The sequence below is a fragment of the Pipistrellus kuhlii genome, unplaced genomic scaffold (assembly GCF_014108245.1).
Source record: "Pipistrellus kuhlii isolate mPipKuh1 unplaced genomic scaffold, mPipKuh1.p scaffold_m20_p_7, whole genome shotgun sequence".
Lineage (NCBI taxonomy): Eukaryota > Metazoa > Chordata > Mammalia > Chiroptera > Vespertilionidae > Pipistrellus > Pipistrellus kuhlii.
The window spans coordinates 79338-97434 of NW_023425573.1; the positions used below are offsets into that span (position 1 = coordinate 79338).

General features: G+C 57.3%; 2 protein-coding genes across 2 annotated transcripts in view; one reads left to right on the forward strand and one right to left on the reverse strand.

The window, feature by feature from the left end:
* PNKD (PNKD metallo-beta-lactamase domain containing) overlaps positions 1-18097 on the reverse strand; it is a 62398-nt gene that overhangs the window by 41042 nt on the left and 3259 nt on the right. The window lies entirely within an intron of this gene.
* Positions 88-17762, forward strand: TMBIM1 (transmembrane BAX inhibitor motif containing 1). The gene is made up of 12 exons (XM_036422231.2): positions 88-213; positions 10217-10451; positions 11743-11837; positions 12533-12597; positions 12747-12800; positions 13237-13287; positions 13984-14023; positions 14206-14243; positions 14388-14475; positions 14774-14869; positions 15952-16005; positions 16382-17762. The coding sequence occupies exons 2-12, from the start codon at positions 10256-10258 to the stop codon at positions 16526-16528; spliced, it is 924 nt and encodes a 307-aa protein (XP_036278124.1). The 5' UTR covers positions 88-213; positions 10217-10255; the 3' UTR covers positions 16529-17762.

The following is an 18097-nucleotide window of genomic DNA, read 5'->3' on the forward strand; positions in this document are numbered from 1 at the left end:
GTGAGCACGCTTTGCCTTTAAAATTTAAAGCCGAACATAGGCCAGCGAATCGGTCGGGCCGAGGCGGGCGGGCCGGGCGGGCGGACCTCCCTCCCCGGCGGCGGGCGGGGCGGGGCGGGGCGGAGGCAGAGCCCAGAGCCCAGCCCGGCCGCGCGGGCGCCGCCACTTGCGACGCCAGGAGGCCGGGAACCGCCGCCGGATCGGATCCGCCAGGCAAGCGGGGCCGGCCGCCGGGTCGGGGTCGGGGTCGGGGTCGGGGTCGGGTCCGGGTCCGGGTCCGGGTCCGGGTCCGGGCAGGCGCCGGGGCCCCGAACTTTGTGAGCGCGGCGGGCCGTCGCGCCCGGCCCCGGGGCCAGGACGCCGCGCGCGGCTGGAGTCCCGCCTTCCCTCGCGCCCGGCCTGCGGCGCCGCCCGTGTCTTTGCGGGCCGAGCGGCGGGCGGGCCGGGGTTGGGGTGTCTGTGCCCCTTCCTGGCGCGCCTGGCGCAGGGCGTGTCCGCGGGGCCAGCCCGCTGCGCGCGAGCGAGGGCTGATGGCTCCGCTGGGGGACCCCGGCCCCAGGCTGCCCTGCCAGCCCGGGCAGACAGGGGAAGGGCGCGGGGCGGCGGGGAGGCACAGGGTGGCCGGGGCAGACAGGGGAAGGGCGCGGGGCGGCGGGGAGGCACAGGGTGGCCCGGGGCAGACAGGTGAAAAGCACTGGTCAGTGGGGGAGGCACAGGGTGGCCCGGGGCAGACAGGGGAAGGGCGCGGGGCGGCGGGGAGGCACAGGGTGGCCGGGGCAGACAGGGGAAGGGCGCGGGGCGGCGGGGAGGCACAGGGTGGCCCGGGGCAGACAGGGGAAGGGCGCGGGGCGGCGGGGAGGCACAGGGTGGCCCGGGGCAGACAGGGGAAGGGCGCGGGGCGGCGCGGAGGCACAGGGTGGCCCGGGGCAGACAGGTGCAGACAGGTAGACGTGGGGGAAAGACAGGGTGGAAGTAGTGAGCAGCCCTGTCCTGGGCGGGGAGCGGGCACCTCCCTCACCTCGGCTTTGTCTCACCTTGCTGCTTCCTGCCACTTCCCCGGGCTGGGCTGGAGAGCCACAGGGGCAGCATTGTTCTCCGGCCTCTCTGGGTCGGAGTAGAAAGCCAGCAGGAAAATGAAAGGGGTAAACAAGTGAGCCTGGGGAGGGAGCCAGGGCCAGCGGGAGGGCGACTGGAGGAAGGATGCTGGAGTCCTGGCCCTGATCCTGTGGGTTCTCACCAGTTCTTGTCCCAGGGGCTCTCTACCGGCTCAGCTCAGCCTGCCGTGGCCGCCAGCCGTGGGGTTCTGCCCGGGGAACCTGGACCGGGGCAAGTAGGAGCAGGCCTGGGAGCCAGGGTCAGAGCCGCACACAGGTGTCCAGTTCTCTGGGCTCTGAAATATTCATCTCATGGGTGAGCTTTGGTTTCAAAGCTGGTGCTCTGGCCTGGCCACTGGTGCAGGGGAGCGAGGTGCTTCCTGGGGCCGCTTTGTCTGGGACACAGGCAGCGTACTTCCTCCTCACCTGCCTGCGCTCCCTGCCTCCCAGCCATGCGGACCCAGACACCCAGGTTGTCCCTTAGAAAAAAGCGTCAAGGGCCCTGACTTACTGTCTCCGTGTGCCATGAGCTCAGGGCCTCTCCTGTAAAAATGGGCGCCTCGGAGAGGTAATGATGGGTTACACTAAGTGTGGGGAGAGCCTCATGTCAGGCCGAGGTAATAGGCACCTCAGTGTAGCCTCCTCCGTGGGAATGGGGGCCTGAGCTGCCAGCTGTCCACCTCCGAGCACTTCCACCCCCAACCCCTCACCCTGGGCCTCAGAAAGAGCAGAGGCCCCGAGAAGGGACGCCCTGTGTGTCTGCAGAGGATGCGCTGGGAGGCCAGGGAGCGGGAGCTTGAGCTCACACAGCTCTCAGGGAAGGCCCCGCCAGCAAAATGATGCGGGCTTTCTGGAGTGTTCTATTGGGAATGCCTGGGAGGGCATGGCCTCAACAGGCTCTTCCAACCCTGAGATTCGGGGATTCTAAGCTAACACCTGGGTGTGAGTGTTTGAAGTGGAAGTGATATCCGGAAGTCCACAGTGCTGGGTACCAGGCGGCACTCACTGCAGTGGGCAGGGAGGAAGATAAGAAGGGGTCCCTCTTGTGTGTAACGATGTATTTTTCCGGTTACATTAAGGTGAGGTCAGGGAACGCCAGCCTCCTGGCTCTGCGCTAGTTGGAGATGTCACCCGGCAGTGGCAGTAACTCCTGCTGTGGAGATTATAATAGCAGCTTGGGGGGCAGGGGAGGGGAGAGAGGAAGGCGCCCACAGAGGACCCATCCTGGCCCTGAGCCAGCTGACTGTGAGAGGGGGCACACTTAATGTGCCTGCTCGGAGAGGCTGTGTGTGAGGGCCGAGGGTTTAAGATAGGAAGAGTTAGTCAATAACATTGTAGTGCATGTTTGAAAGTTGCTGAGTAAATCTTAAATGTTCTTATCACAAAAAATAAAATTTTGTAAGTTTGTATGGTGATGGATGATAATATTGTGACCATTGTGCAGTACATATAAATATTGAATTATTACATTGTATACCTGACACTTACATAATGTTATGTGTCATTTATACTTCAATTGGAAAAAAAAATGAGAAGGTTTCAGTTTTGATCCCAATTCAGGGCACATACAGAAAGTAACCAATGAATTCATAAATAAATGAAACAACAAATCCATGTTTCTCTCTCTCTTTCTCTTTCTCTTCCTTCTTCTCTCTAAAATCAATAAATAGTCCAGCTAGTGCGACTCAGTGGCTGAGTGTCAACCCATGAACCAGGAGGTCTCGGTTCAATTTTAGGTCAGGGCACAGGGTGTGGGGTCCATGGGGGGGAGGAGAGGAGAGGATGGGGGAAGATGGTGCAGGAGGCAGCCAATCAATGAGTCTCTCTCATCGTTGATGTTTCTCCCTCGCCTTTCCTGTCTGAAATCAATTAAAAATACTTTAAAAAGTCAATAAATAAACATTAAGGGAAAAAAATAAAGGTATGAGGAGTTAGGACATGAGTCATTCTCAGGGTTGGGTCTATCTGTAAAACAAAGGTGGCCTGCTCAGCATCCATAGGTAGGTGTGCTTTGATAAAAATGTTTCGGGTTTGAGAAAGTTTGAAGGACCGCAGTTAAACAAAGCTGAACAGGTTTGCTCACTGCAGGACTTCTCAGCAGCCTACTATGCCACTGTGCGTGTGCATTCCCAAAAGGGGATGTGGAATGCTTTTCAGACTGATCTGTTCTCAGCGCATCCATTCCCATCTCCTGGGCTTTTAAAAAAATATATATATATTTTATTGATTTTTTACAGAGAGGAAGGGAGAGAGAGTCAGAAACATCGACAAGAGAGAAACATCTATCAGCTGCCTCCTGCACACCCCCCTACTGGGGATGTGCCTGCAACCAGGGTACATGCCCTTGACCGGAATCGAACCTGGGACCCTTCAGTCCACAGGCCGACGCTCTCTCCACTGAGCCAAACCAGCTAGGGCTGGGCTGCGTTCTTGAGAGCAGTCCAGGGAAGGCCTGGGTGATGCTCCTAGCTCTCCACTCTCTGGTCCCAGTAGCAAGCCCCTCCTCCTCTCCCCACCTGGCCTGATTTGGGAGAAAAGGAAGCCAGGGGAGGTCATTTGCATGGATTCCCACAACTAGTTAGTGGTAGTTAGAACTCAAACCCAGGTCTCTGGCTTCCTGCCTCAGTCTTTCTTTTCTAGTGTTACCTAGTTTTTCTCCAGGTTGGGGCGAGTGAGCTCCTAGGAGATGCTGGCTTAGGGTTCAGGGCAGCTCCGGAGGAGAAGTTTTGGCCACTCCCATTCCCAGAACATGCCACATGCCCTTGCCTCGGTAGACGGTCATCAGAACAGTTAACATGAGTAGTGGCCTCGGCCTAGATTCTTCGGGAAGGAGGTCACTCTGCCCTGCAGGCTCCTGCTCGGGTTTGCTTGGGCTGTCCATTCAGACCATTCAGAATCAGACCGGCAGAGTTGGCGTGGACTCTGGCCTTCGGCTCAGTGTGCTCATTCACTGGTGAGAAGACTGAGCCCGGGATGTGAAGGGGCCTCCCCTGACTCACACGGTGGTCAGGACCTGGGCAGGACAAGAGCTCAGCTCCCTGCCTCCTGACCCAGGCCCTGGCCCGGATGGACTTCTACAAGGGGGAGGGGCTGGTATCTGCAGCAAAGATCTCCTCCACCTCAGCCGCCCTGGGTGCTGACCTCATCAGCACGTGACTGGCGGGTGTCTCAGAGGCATCTGCTCTGGGCAGGTGTAAAGTCAGACACCGGATTTAGGTTCAAACCCATCTCTGCTGTCCACCCGCTCTGGGACCTTCGATCTGTTTTTCTCCGAATTTCAGTTTTGACATCCGTAGAGTGGGAATAAGGATATGCATCTCACCCAGCTGGTGTGGTTCAGTGGTTGAGCATTGACCTATGACCAGGAGGTCATGGTTTGATTCCCAATCAGGGCACATGCCTGGGTTGCAGGCTCGAGTCCCAATAGGGGGTGTGCCAGAGGTGATTCTCTCTCACCACTGATGCTTCTCCCTGTCCCTCTCTGAAATCAATATAAAAAGAATATGCACCTCAAGTCTTGCGTGCTAAGTACACAGTACTCACTACTTACTGTGAGTGATTCTCCTCTCCCTGCTGCCTAGTGGCTTCCTCGTTGCCTACACTGCACTCCCAGCCTCTGACCACTGGCTTGCCCGGGTCAGTTCTGTCCTCAGTGAAGCATATGGGGGAGCTGTGGGTGCCTGGGTCCCCTGCTCTCCAGGGCAGCGTGGAGACGGGAGCCCCCTCTCGCTCTGACCGGAGTGAGCGCCGGGTTAGGCCTGGCCTGGGAAGGAAGTCATGGCTGACAGTTCTATTTCTGAGCAGGAGGCAGAGGAGTGGGAAATGAGTGGACTGTTGTGGCTCTGCCTCAGGGTGTGTGCTGCCTTCTGTTTCTCTGAGTTCTCAGACAGTGGGCAGGGCTGGGAATGACGCTCCAAACCCATGACCCAGAGGACTTGTCGTGGGCCGGGACAGGAACTTTCTTGGCTCTGGGAGTTCCTAGTCTGTCACGTGACCAGATGATTTCTAAAGTCCAGCCCCGTTCTGATGTTTCAGTTTTGAGATCCACTCAGCATCATCCTGTTAATCCCAGGGGCCGGGCGGAGAGGGTAAGTGGATTCTGGGCCCACTGGTCCGGGTGCGTCAGGCCTGGTGACAGGCCCAGACACTCCTGGGCGTGTCTTTTTTCTCCTCCCCTGCCTGGGGCTGTATGCTGGGGCCGGAGGGTGACTGCTTCTCGGTGGGGAGTTGGGTTAGGTGAAGGAAGAGGGAGGAAGAGGCTGTAATAAGAGGCCTGTTGCAGTGGGCCAGGGGCTGCCCTCCGGGGCCTGCTGGGTGGGGTTTCCTGAGACGCGCACCCTGAGCTATTCTTTCCACTCTGGCTCTGGGCATCCATTCCTGGCAGGGAGGAGGGCACGCTGCCTGGACCAGTCAGCTGCTCCTTTCCACCCCTCCTTCCAGCGCACACACCCTCTTGCTGTAACCCCAGCAGCACCAGCCTCTCTGCAGATTCCTGAGCCTTAACCCGTAAATGCCCCATCTAGGGAGGAGATGCTTCCCTGATGCTGCGCCTGAAAACCTGACAGCCAGCGAGCCCTCCATCTGAGCCCCTTTCGGCTTTGTGCCGGCTGGGCTGGGGTCTGACAGGAGAAAGGAGAGGTGCCGGCTCCTTTCTGATGAGGGATCAGGGTCATAAGAGAGGGGAGCAAGCTTAGATCTGTGATACGGCAAGGACAGGACAGAGTCTGAATGTCTTGGTAATAGGCATTGTGGCGAAGAATGTTCTAGTGATTCAAGCTGCCTGCAAGTGGAACAGCCTTGCTCCTGTCACTGGATTGTATCCAGTAGGAGCTGAATGCTTGCTGTGTTTTAGGAAAATTCTGGCTTCCAATGGGGAACCTTACTAGTCCTTTTAGCCCCTGGAGACTTCGAGCCCCTCCAGATGACCTGATTCCTGGTTCCTGGGCTCTGGGCTTGAATCATCCTCACTCTCTAGATATTTCTCCTTCCCTTTCAACGCCACATTCCTCTCCAGCTCCCACCTGTAGTCATAGCTATGAAAGAAAACACTGGCCACTTCCCCCTTCCCCAGGGCCAGTGCCAGCCCCCACCTCATCCCAGCTGAGCTCAGTGGGGAGGCGGCCAGGGCTGTCATGAGGGTGGGGCAGCGGCCGGGGAGCAGGCTCAGAACGGCCGGTGCTGCAGGCCGGCGCTGCTCAGAGGTGAGAGTGGCTGAGCTCAGCCTCTCCCTGAGGGCCTGGCCACTCCCTCTCCGTGCCCAGGCCTCTACACCCGACCCCGGGTCCAGCTTTGTGACAAAGGGCAGGTCACTCTGCCTCCCCATGGCGGTCTGGTTGGCAAAGCGAGGGGTGGCTTACCCTAGCTGAGTGAGTTTCATTTCAGCTCTTAGCAGTGAGAATCTGTCTCTGACTACCCTCTTTTCCTCCTGGCGGTTGCACAGGACTGGGGACCTGGGCGATTATGAAAGGGGCTGACTGGCCTGGAATCCACTTGCTCTGTAAGCTTTCCATTGTCATTCGGGGTCTTGGATGGGCAGCTATGAGAAGTGATGAGAAGTGTCTGAATGAGGGATCTGAGCAGGGGCTCTGAGAGCATGGGCCCTGGAGTTGGACTTGGGGCTCACATCTTGACTTCCTCACCCCCTAGCTAAGTATCCTTGGGCAAGTGACTTGATGTTTCTAAGCCTCTATTCCTTCATTTGCAAATAGGGAAAATAACATCTACGCCGTTGGCTTCTTTGGAGGATTTAATGAAATAACTAAAAATAGTATTTATTATTTATCAGAGGTCAGGCACTGTTCTAAGTGTTCCACGTGTATTTTCTCATTTAATTTTTACAACTATCTGGAGGGTACTATTATAATATTAAACTCATTTTCCAGCTGGAGAAACTGAGGCATAGTGAGGTGAAATGGTCAGTGCCAGTCTCTGGTGAGCATGGCTGGTGGCTGAGGCCCTAGAGAATTGGACTGTGACCTCCTGTGTCCCCCAGGCAGAGCCACTGGTGAACTCCTCTGAAACCAGAGGAGTCAGAGGGAGTCCTCATGAGTCAGCAGCCCTCGGCACTGGGCCGGCACGCTGGGTCCTCATAGCCCATCTAAGGCCGGCCTTGCTCTCCCTGGCTCACCCTTTAGTCTGAGAGGGACCTGCTTGTCCGGCTCAGCTCTGAAGAAGGAAGGAGGCGCGGCTGGCCGCCAGGTACAGGGCGGGCACCGCGTAGCCTGGCTTCTCAGGGGAGCTCCAGGATCCAGTCTGCTAGAGCTGGAAATGAGTCAGGGACCGCCTGGTCCACTCAGCTCATTTCACAGAGGGCACCCTGAGGACGCGACAGACCTGGTACTGGTGACACTGGAGGCTCAGCTGGAGCTTCTGACCACAGGGCCTTTCTTGCCAGTGCCCCCTGCTGGTCAGCCTGTTCACCTATATGCCACCATCTGGATGGTGGACATCAAGTGGTCCGGGGTACTGAGATGAGGGCAATAATGACAAATAAACCCATCCCTCTTCCTGCAAACAGGCCACTGTTCTCTTGGTGTTTAAAAGGGGATTTAAAAAATATATTTGCCCTAGACCAGTGGTCGGCAAACTCATTAGTCAACAGAGCCAAATATCAACAGGACAACGATTGAAATTTCCTTTGAGAGCCAAATTTTTTAAACTTAACATTTTGTTATTGTTGCTGTTAATCCTTACATGAGGAAATTTTTCCATTGCTTTTGAGAGAGAGAGAGAAACATCAATGAGAGAAAGACACATCGATTGGTTGCCTGTGCCTGAAGTACATGCCTCGGACCGGAATAGGCAGGACAGCGCTCTGTCCACGGAGCCAGACCGACTACGGCTAAACAAAACGTTGTCAAAAACAGTGACTATCTCGGTTTCTTAAACTCAGCACACGCAGTTTTCAGTCCTCCGCTCCTTTCACTCCCTCTCCTCAGGCCACTCTGCTCCCAGTGCAGGCCCAGCACACACCCCCACTTCTGATGCCCGGTTTGCTGGGTCAGGGCCATCTTTCCTATTTCTTGCTGCGCTGGTCCATTTACTCTGGGAAGATGGAGAACAGCTTTCCTCAAAATAACCCATTTAGAGACTGGCCTGTAACTCAATCCTGCCTCCCCGCCCTCCTGCCGCTGTCCTCTCTGGATTATCCCAGTTGTCATAAGAGAGAAGAGATAAGGCAGGCCTCTATCTGATCCCTGAACTGTGAGCTGCCCTAAAACGCGGCTGCTCCTTCCAGCAGAGGCTGAGGCTGTCTGCTGACCTGGATCTGGGGTGCTTCCTCTCTGTGGGATCCTAAAAGTCTCCCCTCGGAGGGTGCTCTAGGACAGGCGGTGGCTATGTCAAGGGGCCCAGACTCTACCAGGGCTTGTCCCTAATGGGGGTCTTCCAGGGACCTCCTTCTTAGCTCTTCGAAAGCCCCATTTCTGCCACTTAAGAGGGGAATACCAGTCCCGGGGGACATTTCCTTGGCATAAGAGGCATGAAGAACACCGCATAATATGCCCCGGCCAGGTAGCTCAGTGGTTGGAACACCATCCCCATATGCCGGGGTTACAGGGTCGATCCCTATCAGGGCACATGCAGGAACCAACCAATGAATGCAGGAACAGGTAGAGCAACAAAGCAATATTTCTTAATCTCTCTCCCTCCCTCTAAGAATCAATCAATTAAGTAGAAAGAAAGAGAGAAGGAAAGAAAGCAGCATAATACAGAAGACAGACAGCTAGGACCCTGAAGGCCTTGGGGACTCTGGAGGCGTCATTAACCTGCCAGTTCTGTGCTCACGGGAATCACGTCACTGTTCTGAGCCTTGGTTCCCTCTGAACTGAGCTTTTGGGGCCTTGTCCCCCACTTTCCCCTGGCTGTAGGGTCCCCCCTCCTGCAGAGAAGGTAGTGACTGGACCTCTGGCATGAATCCTTAGGGCTCCCTCTTCCCTGCTAGCTGCTGCCCCTGGTGGAGACAGGCAAGAATCACAGGGACACGAGAGACCCTGGGGTTCAAAAGGAGTGTCTCCCCCTCCCCGGGGGCTTTGAGGCCCTGCAAGCACCGTCCAATCCCTGACTAGGCCATGGAGAGAGCAGTGGCAGCCACAGGCTGCTACACACCCATCTGACACGCCTAGGCTGTTATCTGAAAGAACCAGAAAGTTCTGTCCAGACCTGCCCTTTTGCGCCTCCTCCCAGCTCTGGTGGCCAGCTCTGTGCGCCCATTCCCCCTGACTCAGGCGTCCCCTGACTCAGCCTGCCACTGTCCACAGCCCTCTGCCCTCCCACGCTGGGGCTGGTGGCTCCAGTACCAGGCTAGCTTGTTGTCCTCCCTCCTCCCCCACCATCTGCTTGGCTCCTCCCCAGCTCTGCCTTTCAGGCCTGACTCTCCTGCCAGCTGCCATGGGGGCTGGGTTGACCCTTCAATGGGTCCCAGCCGGCCCTGTGATTCACCAGGCTTTGCTGGGCCATTGGGCTTCTTCCCTGCTCACTAGGAAGCTTTTAAAAATATTTTATATTCTTTATTTTTTAAAATTGATTCCAGAGGGAGGAAAGGCAGGGGATTGGGGGGGGGGGGGGGGGGGAGAGGGAGGTAGTGAGAAAGAGAAAGAGAGACATGAATCTGAGAAACATCTATCTGTTGTTTCCCACACTCTCCCTGCCTGGGGATCAAACCCGCAATCTGGGTATGTGCTCTGACTGGGAATCGAACCTGCCATGTTTTGGTGTACAGGACAATGCTCCAACTGAGCGACTCTGTCCAGGGCTAGAAGGCATTCTTAACCGATCACAGGGGAGTTCCGGGGCCCCTGCTCCTCATCTTTACCCCACTGGTGCCCGGTGATACCTCTGGACTCTCTGCCCCCCCCCCGGCCCCCCCCCCCCCCCCCGCCCTGGCACTCATGGCAGAATGCTGCACTGGGAAGGCTGTGGGCAGAGGCTGGTGTGAGGGGAGGGGCCGGGGCCGAGCTGGTGGGCCAGAGGCACTACAGCAGCGGGGAGGATGGCCGGTGGGCAGAGGATGGCACCCGTGATGGAGAGGAAACAGGAGGGCCTCTTTCCACAGAGACCCCCGGACGGGGGTGGGTGAGCTGGGCCCAGGCACTCATGACCGCTTTCCTTGTCTTCCATTTCAGGTCCAGCCACTGGGGTCTCCCCACCGCCCTTGAGTGGCCATGTCCAACCCCAGCGCACCCCCTCCGTATGAGGACCGCAACCCCCTGTACCCTCCACCCCATGGGGGCTATGGGCAGCCTTCTGTCCTGCCGGGCGGGTACCCTGCCTACCCTGCCTACCCACAGCCCGGCTATGGCCACCCTTCTGGCTACCCACAGCCCATGCCCCCCGTGCACCCGATGCCCATGCACTACGGTGAGTCCTGAGGGGGGCTGGCAGCACTGAGCCACCTCATTCCTTCCTTTGCAACTCTCTGTTAACCGGGTTTTCATCTCCATTTCTCATCTTGGTTTCCTCCCTACTCAGTCCTAGCTCCCCTGGGCCTCCTGTTAGCCCGTTATTCAGCAGGGAGTCTGAGTGATAAGACACCCCGGAAGTTACACACCAGAGAAGGTGCTGGGTGAAGTAACTCATTACTGGGCGGCCGTTCCTAACTAGGGGCCCCCCTCCCCCCAGTTCCCTTCTCCCTTTGGAACGGAGGTACCTTTTTTTTTTTTTTTTTTTTTTCAAATCCTTATCCTTTAAGGTAACATACAGTTTTTGCAAACATCCAGAGGCCATTTGGATGTTTGGTAAGCACCCTGGCACGCAAATGCCGTCAGGTCTATGAGATAAGATGAGAGGGAAGTGACTTTCCGAGCAGCCCACACGCCCACACGCAGACTTTGGAAGCAGCCCCAGCATTCCAGGAATGCCCTGTGGCCTGGGGCCAGCCCAGGCTTCTCTGGCCACGTCTGCTCGCTGCACATATCAGTGGTCAGTCACAGTTCCAGTCCCGTCTTGTCCTGGGAACGTATATCCCTGACATGTGCGTTCTCTCTGAGTCCTACTTGTTGACCTGAGTTAGATCATGGTCTACACACACTCTTCTCTACCCTGCACACACATGTGCTGTGGTTTTTGTTTTTAATCCTCATCTGAGGATATTTTTTCCATTGATTTTTACAGGGAGTGAGGGAGGGGGAGAGACAAAGAGAAACATGGATAGGAGAGAGACATATGGACATGGTTACCTCCCACACACGCCCTGACTGCGGTGGGGATCAAGCCTGCAGCCCAACCGAGGTACCTGCCCTTGACTGGAATCAGACCTGGGACCCTTAAGTCCAAGGGCTGATGTTCTAACCAGTGGGCCAAACTGGCTTGGGCTGTGCAGTGTTTTACCTTCCTTTTCCTCCTCCTATCACGTCCCCTGCCCTGACCCCGCCCTCCCAGCTTCTCTGGCTGACACTCTAGTTCATGTGCCTGCATCCGTGTGTTCATACACCAGAGCAGGCAGGTGAGGGCTGGGCACCCTGGCCCAGGAGCCCTCCATGCTCGCTGATGGGTCACCGTGGGCATCTGGAGGACCTGGTGTGGGCGGGGAGTTTGTTCTAACACACACTTAGTTTGTGACTGGAGATACCCGGGACTCTGAGATAATGTCACAGGGGCTTTGGGATGGAGGCCACATGTTCCCGGTTGGTCACATGTGATCTTCCCCCAGGCCCAGGCTATGACGCCGAGGAGAGAGCGGTGAGTGACAGCTTCGGGGCTGGAGAGTGGGATGACTTGAAAGTCCGACACACCTTCATCCGAAAGGTGAGCTGTGGGCGGGGAGGCCATGTACCGGCCCTGCGGGCTGCGGGAGTGGGGTGGTTGGCGGGAGGCACCGTTAGCCTGGGGACTCATTCCCATGGAAATGGTCGCTGCCTTCCAGGTTCTCTCTAGCCCTGCACGCTTTCATCCCTGTTCCCTAACCTTTTGCTCCTCTTTCCGTGACCTTGTTTTGGGGTCCGACAGATTCAGTCTGGGGAAATCTCAGCAGACTCTGCAAAGTGTTCTGTCCTCCTTAGATTTCTTCCTCCTGTTTGGCTGTAAGCAACTGGAAGCCAGAAATGATGGCAGCCCACCCTCCCTTCCCCACCTCCTGTGTGCACAGCATCCTGCTCAGAGTAGACAGACACTGACAGTGTCAGCCTGAGCGGCGGCAGCTGCAGGGCCGCACTGGCTGTGCACTGCGGCAGGGGAAGCAGCAGTAAACCGAGGCTGGATGTCAGAGAGGGATGGGGGGTCAGGGAGCAGCTCTGAGATGTGCATAGTCCTGGGGCCAGCCTCTCCACCGGCTGCAGCTGGGGAGGGCTCTGGAGTGGAAACAGAGTGAATCCTTCAAATTAAAAAGGAGGCTCTCCTCACGGTTAGTAGACAGGAAGGAGGAGAGTCATTGGGCTCCTGGTCTGGGGGTGGCTGCTCCTGGGGAGAGGCAGGGGTGGGGTGTTGACCAGTCTGTGTTGCAGGTTTACAGCATCATCTCCGTCCAGCTGCTCATCACAGTGGCCATCATCGCCATCTTCACCTTCGTGTGAGTCTGTGCCTCTGCCCAGGTGGAGCTCTGGGTCCTGGGCCTGCTCGGCGCCTGCCGGAGCTGGGTGGGCCTTGGCTCGGAGGGACGGAGGGCTGGTGTGGGCAGTGAGGAAACAGCCGTGACTCCTGCCTTCTCTTGCTCCACAGGAAGCCGGTTGGCGAGTTTGTGAGGAGAAACGTGGCTGTCTACTACGTGTCCTAGTGAGTCCGTGCTCCTCTGCTGGGGGAAGGGGCGGGGGGTGACAGCCCTCTGGACCGCTCAGAGCAGGGATCCAAATGCTGTTTGTGCGGGGCCCTCCACGTCGCCATCTCTGTTGGGAATGTGGGTGCATGCCACCCAGGGAGGGCAGCACAGACTCCTAAGAGCAGGGGTGGGGAACTGGTGGCAACACACACAAAGTAAAATGGTCCCCACAGTCCGTTAGCCTGTCCACTCCGACCTCCTCCACCCTCTTCCTGGCCAGACCCCCTGTAACAGTGCCCGTGGCTGGGTGATCTTGTCCCACCGGATAGCTCCCCCAGACTTGCAAACAGCTCTGTGGGCTCCAGCCTGCTGGCCCGGTGAGCGCTGTCAGGGGGGCCAGGAGGGACCTAGTGCTGACCAGGCTGTGGACTACTTCCTTCTCTTTCTCTGCAGTGCTGTCTTCCTGGCCACCTACCTGACCCTTGCCTGCTGCCAGGGACCCAGGTGAGTCCCAGAGACTTAGACAAAGAGAAGGGATGGCAGGGGCAGGAGTGGGGCCAAATGTTTTGGGCAGAAAGGGGACTCCCTATACGAGCAGTAATGGGGATGGTAGCAGCTACAGGCGGGTGTGTACAGTGCCTGCCTGGTGCCCCAGCCCTCCCTCCCCTCCCCCTCCCCCTCCCCAGGCACATTACCCTTGCCTTTCTCTCCTAAGCTCCAAGGGCCCTTCAGCATCTACCACTAGTTTCCTGAGCCTCTGCAGCCCGGCTGGCTCACTTCCACTACCTCTGTAACTTTCTAATAAACTCTCCATTACAGTTTGAAAACAACCAAGTGCCTTGCCTGTGTGGGATCTATTTAGCTACGTAGCCATTATTCTTACAGCAGCCCTGCAAGACATGTACATTTTACCATTTAACAAATAGGAAGAACCCAAGGCCCGGAGAGGCTGAGTAACTGCCAGTCACACAGATAGTGTAAAAGCGCAAAGGAATCCAGGTCTTTGTGGCCCCACAGCCCCACCTGTCCTATTGCCTGTGCTGTCCCTCCTAGGACACCTGAGCCAGCCTCTCCCCCCCCCCCCCCCCCCCCCCCCCCCAGCCAAGGCCTAATCTCCAAGCACCTGGGCCAACCTTCCTTCGGCTAGAGGACTGGTGCCTGGTTGGCCCGAGTCACTGAATTAGGTTTCTTTCCCTCCAGACGCCGGTTTCCATGGAACATCATCCTGCTGACCCTCTTTGTAAGTCCAGAGGCGTGGAGGGATGTGAGGGAGGGTGAGGGAGGGGATGCCATGGTGGAGGTGTCTGGTTCTCTCCGCCTCCATATCCTTACGCCCGTCTCCTCAGCCACATCTACTCCCAGCCCTGACACTGCCATGGCCATGCCTCTCTTAAGTTTTCTCTTGTCTCTCTCCTTCCTCAGACTCTGGCCCTGGGCTTCATGACAGGCACCATTTCCAGGTACAGTGGGGGACAAGCCCCCATGCTCCGGGAAGTGTGTTACGGGGAGCGGCAGCCCTGGGCTGGCACCTGTGCATGGGGGAAGTGGTTTTGAAGTCAGTCACGTATGGCTTACGCCTCTGGCCTCCCTCTCCTTCCCCTCAGTATGTATCAGACCAAAGCCGTCATCATCGCAATGATCATCACTGCTGTGGTGTCCATCTCAGTCACCATCTTCTGCTTCCAGACCAAGGTGAGGTTGGGGGCCCCCTCCACCCCCTTCCTTAGACGGAGCTGGCCCTTGAGGCTTGGCGCTTGAGCAGGCCCGGGAGGGCCCAGACCCCTAGACTGGGTGTTCCCTCAGAGACCCTGACCCCTTCCCTTCAGAGCTACTACACCTCAGAACTGCTCCCTGTGTCAGTCCTCAGAATGCCACTCCCCCGCCCCCAGGGGGCAGCACTGGGACTGCTGGGAGCGGGGAGCAGGGCCAGTCCAACTGGCCTGCTGGTTGTGACTCTCATCTGACAAACTTCACTCCTCCTTCCTGGCAGGTGGACTTCACCTCGTGCACGGGCCTCTTCTGTGTCCTGGGGATCGTGATGATGGTGACAGGGATTGTCACTGCCATCGTGCTGGCCTTCAAATACGTGAGTGTCTCAGGAGCTGGGAGCAGCGAGCCCAGTGGTCAGGGGACTTTCTGTAGAACGAGCGCAGCAGGCCCACAGGGCCCTGGGCAGGCTCTGGCTCCAGGACTTTCGACTGGCCAGCAGAGGCTCCGGTGCTGAGGCCCACCCTTTGGGTTAGGGCAATGGTCGGCAAACCACAGCTCGTGAGCCACATGCGGCTCTCTGGCCCCTTGAGTGTGGCTCGGTGTTAGAACCACTTCTTCAAAACAGACTCGCCCAGCCGAAACCAACTTCTATGCATGGGCCATGAAGTTTCCATCGCACTGTACGTGCGCGCCCACACGTGGTATTTTGTGGAAGAGCCACATCAAGGGGCCAAAAAGCTGCGTGTGGTTCGTGAGCTGCAGTTTGCCGACTACAGGGTTAGGGTACAGTTATTTCTCTTCAGCATCAGGCGGCCTGGGCCCATGGCACCTGAAGCCTTGGACAGCATCAGAATCCCCACGGGAGGCAGTGGGTGAGGTGTGGCAGCTGAGACAGGTCCTAGGAGGTGGTGGGAGGAGCCCATGGCACAGCGGGGAGCACGGAGTGGGAGGGGAAGCATGAGAACAGGAGGGCTGCCTGCCCTCAGTGGACAGGCACTTGGAAGGCTGCTGAGCAGGCTGCCTGGGTGCTCTCTGACTCTGATGTTCACCAAAGTGGCTGGGTCTTCCCTCCCACCCCTCTTCTTTAGTCTGTCCCCCTGGGATTGGCTCAAGCAGCGTCGCCCTGAAGGTGGACTGTGACGGGCAGGATGATGGGCTCTTTGACCAGCGCTTGCCTGAGCCTGCCCCTCCCAGAGCTGCCAACCACCACTCTCTCCCCGAAATATATGGACCCTCTGTCCCTTACTCACTTCGGAGACTGGTTTTCATATGGCCGCTGGAGGATGGGCTGTTTTCTCGGCCAGATCTGCTCCCATTCTTAATTTCCCCCAGGATCGGGAAGGCAGAGGCAGTCCCTCCGTGTAGGCAGCTGCCTGGATCCATCCCCTTGGATGTCCTGACAGCTCACTTTGGTCGTGCTGTGCTAAGATGTCTAACACCACCCCTGTTCCCTCTCAGATTTACTGGCTCCATATGGTCTATGCTGGTCTGGGCGCCATTTGCTTTACCTTGGTGAGTAAGGCCTGCCTCTCTGGGAAGGGAGCTGAGGGAGGGGAGGGAGGAGCTGAGTGGATGGAGAATCACTTTAGGCTACTTGGGAGGCAGGGAATGTGGCCACAACTGCCCTTCCCCATCTCCCGTCAAGAGGTTTGCTGGTTTTCTGGGACCTCTGCCCTCTTGTGCCCACACTGCCTGCAGTAGAACACTCAGCAGGCGGACTGAGGAGAGTGTCTCTCCTTCTCTAGGCTGGGAACTGCTTAAGAGTAGAGACCATGTGTTGTGCTGTTCGTTAACGTGTCCCCTAAGTCCCACTCAGGGTACAGATCTGCTGACCGGAGACGAGTTCTGGCATTGCACCCTGGGGACTCACTCGTGCTTGTTCCCGCAGTTCCTGGCTTATGACACCCAGTTGGTCCTGGGGAACCGGAAGCACACCATCAGCCCAGAGGACTACATCACTGGCGCCCTGCAGATCTACACCGACATCATCTACATCTTCACCTTTGTGCTGCAGCTGGTGGGGAGTCGCGACTAAAGAGCGCCCCCAGTTCGGCTCCACTGTGGGCTCTCCCCCTCAGAGGGCGGGGCCCCGTGACCAGGGCCCTGTGACAGGGTCTGGGCCACAGAAGCCTTTCCTTCCCCTGAAGTAATTTGCCCAGCTTCCTTTCTGTGCTGGGTGATGGCCTCGGTGGCTGTGGATGTGTGGGTGCCACCTGGGGGGGCCGGAGGAACTGGGCACTAACTCTTGCCCTTGATGGACTTGGCAGGGACCAGGCTGAAGATGTGCCTTCTCCCTCCACCCACTGTGTGGCACCAAATTCTTCCTAACTGCTGGGGTGGGAGCAGGGGGATGAAAGAGCCTCTTCTAAAACTAAAAGGGAACGTGGATGTAGACGTGACTCTTCAAGGTGATGAGGTTCCCCACCGCCTCTGCCACAGGCCGCTGGGCTAGGCACTTCCTCCCTCAACCCTAACAGCCAAAGAGGCTGTCCCCGCCTGCCGGACTCAGGCCGTCCTCCTGTGCTCCTGCGGCACACACGTGGCTCCCTGGCTCAGGGAGGTGTGAGCCATGTGCTGTGGTCCCCCTGCTTCGGCTCCTCTCTTGATGCATGTACATATTGTTTATCTGGGGTGGGATGGGGCGGGGGGGAGAGGACAGGGAGCACACTCAAGCACAGGGGCCAGTACAGAGCAGCGCCTCCCCTGGCTTCTTCATGGCTGTGGTGTGGCAGAGAGCAGGCCCATTGGCAGCCCTCCGGTCCCCATTCTCCGAAGCTGCCTGGGAGGCCTCCCTGTGCTTCTGAGCTGTCAGAGGGACCTCTGGCTTTCCACACTCGGGCTGCTCCAGGCAGAAAGTGAGGGGCAAAGGTCGGGGTGGCGTGGTCTGCAAGCTCATGTGTGGCCAGGAAGCAACCAGGAGGATGAGGAGTCTGGGTTGGGATGCCCCAGTCTGATATTGTCCTTTCCTTCTGCTAACCTAGGGAGGGCCCGAGAGCAGGGAGACTTCCCCTCTGTTCTTAACTCCTACTGAGGGACTTTAGACTCAGACCAATCTCTAGCCAGCTCCTGCTTTCTTCCTGACACCAAGTGCCTCAAGCTGGAATGGGGGAGGGAACAAGGGTCACTCTAAGGTCACTCTTATCAGGTGGGGTGGGAACCAAATCAGCTCAAGGGTATAAGTAGGACTTCTCCAAGTCCTTGGTCCTAAATATATCACATAAAAAGACATAACTAGAAATATAATAAAGTTTTACACTTAGCAGTTAAAACCTTATTTGGCTCTGGTTTTGTTCACTTTTGGTCTGGTCCTGCCCAAAGCATCCACTTCCTAGCTTTGCATTCCGGCTTGCTATCTTCCACCTCTTCTAAGATAACCAAACACACTCTGCCCAGCACTTCCTGGTGATGGATGCAAAAGGCTGCTGGAAGTTCGACTTGCGTTACTGGGTCCAGCAGGGACCGCTCAGAGAACGTGACCTATCTTGCATCATGGACCCTTTACAAAGCTCAGAGCTACAAACTCTTCCCCACAAAGCTGTATGCGTACAATGTCACAGTTGGGCTGGGGTGGAGGGTGGACTGCAGATTCAGGTTTAGGGCCCTG

Coding starts and splice junctions, on each gene's coding strand:
- TMBIM1 (XM_036422231.2), top strand. CDS start 10,256: ATGTCCAACCCCAGCGCACCCCCTCCGTATGAGGACCGCAACCCCCTG. Junction 10,452..11,742: donor CCCGATGCCCATGCACTACG/GTGAGTCCTGAG, acceptor ATCTTCCCCCAG/GCCCAGGCTATGACGCCGAG. Junction 13,288..13,983: donor GCCTGCTGCCAGGGACCCAG/GTGAGTCCCAGA, acceptor CTTTCCCTCCAG/ACGCCGGTTTCCATGGAACA.